Source organism: Girardinichthys multiradiatus, chromosome 3 (assembly GCF_021462225.1).
Source record: "Girardinichthys multiradiatus isolate DD_20200921_A chromosome 3, DD_fGirMul_XY1, whole genome shotgun sequence".
Classification (NCBI taxonomy): Eukaryota; Metazoa; Chordata; class Actinopteri; order Cyprinodontiformes; family Goodeidae; genus Girardinichthys; species Girardinichthys multiradiatus.
In genome coordinates, this window is record NC_061796.1 from 33559525 (window position 1) to 33561018 (window position 1494).

The 1494-nt window shown below is 43.6% G+C and overlaps 1 protein-coding gene across 1 annotated transcript; it reads right to left on the minus strand.

The window, feature by feature from the left end:
* LOC124866255 (trypsin-2-like) lies at window positions 1-1494 on the minus strand. Its single transcript, XM_047361952.1, has 6 exons — window positions 1352-1494; window positions 1107-1257; window positions 751-1001; window positions 505-641; window positions 275-376; window positions 1-148 (listed from the first exon to the last, which is right to left on the minus strand). The coding sequence occupies exons 1-6, from the start codon at window positions 1389-1391 to the stop codon at window positions 101-103; spliced, it is 729 nt and encodes a 242-aa protein (XP_047217908.1). The 5' UTR covers window positions 1392-1494; the 3' UTR covers window positions 1-100.

The following is a 1494-nucleotide window of genomic DNA, read 5'->3' on the forward strand; positions in this document are numbered from 1 at the left end:
TAAAGTTCTATGATTTATTTATTGGTGTCAAACTGTCTACATGGTGTTCAGAATGATGGTGGAAATTTAGCAGTGTTAGATGGCCATTGTAGGATCCAGTTTAATAGCTGGACATGGTGTTCTGGAGCCAGTCGTTGAAGAGGCAGACCTGTGAATAAAGACAGTGTAGGATATGTTAGTACAAGAAGCATAAAAAACAAGAAACAACATTGGATTTTACATGCTGTTTATTTGTAGCTGTACTATTTCAAATACAAATATAATTTTGTTTTACCTTGGTGTAGACACCGGGATGGTCTCTCTCAGCACATCCGTATCCCCATGAAACAATGCCATGCAGCTCACCGTTGCACACAACCGGGCCACCAGAATCACCCTGACAACAAAGCAGATTAAAATGATTGAACCTGGTTCTTAAGTTGCTGGAAAGATGTTGGTTACATTCCTGGAACAGAAGCTGAGGTGTTGTTCCTGAGACGTGTATGGATTTGAATTGCTCCATACCTGGCAGGAGTCCTTGCCTCCCTCCAGGTATCCGGCACAGAACATGGAATCAGTGATCATTCCAGGGTAGGAGTTATTACAGTCCTGGTTGGATATGACGGGGATCTCCAGGCACTGCAGCCTGTTCTTGTCAGCAGCTGAATTGTGTAAAACAGAGCACAATATTAGTCTCTAAAATAACCCAATGGCAACCATATGTCAAAGCACTCTTTAACTCTGAGGAGCCACATTTTAGATCTTACTCACTTGAGCTCATGGTGTTGCCCCAGCCAGAGACTAAGCACATGGTACCAGCAGAAGCACAGCTGCTGGGCAGAGCCACAGGCTGGACATACTGGTTGAGGGTAGCGGCCCTGCTGAGCTTGATCAGCATGATGTCATTGTCAATGGTGTAGCTATTGTAACTGGGATGGCGGATGACATTGGAGGAGCTGATGAACTCTTCAGTTCCCTCGTTGATGTTGATGTGGTGCTCTCCCAGACGAACTTCAATACGGCTGCAAAGAGTTCAAAGACAAATTGTGAGTACAAACACATTAGAATGTTAATATAAGTAAATCAGGCCTTCTGTCATGAAGACACAAGTAATTATGGGCACTTACTTCTGGTAACAGTGAGCAGCAGACACAATCCATAACTCGTTGACCAGGGAGCCACCACAGAAGTGGTAGCCAACATTCAGAGACACCTGATGGGGCTGAGAGTGGGGTGTGCACTCATACCCTCCAACAATCTTGTCGTCATCCAAGGCAACTAAAACACAGAAAAAAAACCATTAAGTGTTGAACTAAACATTTTCAAAGTCAGTGTAGAAGCTTATTCAATGCAGAAAGACAAACAAACTTACAAGCAGCTCCAATGAGCAGAACAAACACCAGAGACCTCATTGTTGCTGAGTGATCTTGTTGATGAAAAAACTTCCCCTGCAGCCCTGGTTTATATAGAAAAGGTGGATCTGAGCTTTACTTATAAGAACACCTCCTTCTGTTA

What these genes read in the sequence shown, in the direction of transcription:
- LOC124866255 (XM_047361952.1), bottom strand. Translation starts at nt 1,391, where the DNA reads ATGAGGTCTCTGGTGTTTGTTCTGCTCATTGGAGCTGCTT. An exon ending in GCTGCTCACTGTTACCAGAA is followed by an intron (nt 1,002 to 1,106) that starts GTAAGTGCCCAT and finishes AACTCTTTGCAG; the next exon opens with CCGTATTGAAGTTCGTCTGG. An exon ending in GAGGCAAGGACTCCTGCCAG is followed by an intron (nt 377 to 504) that starts GTATGGAGCAAT and finishes CTTTGTTGTCAG; the next exon opens with GGTGATTCTGGTGGCCCGGT.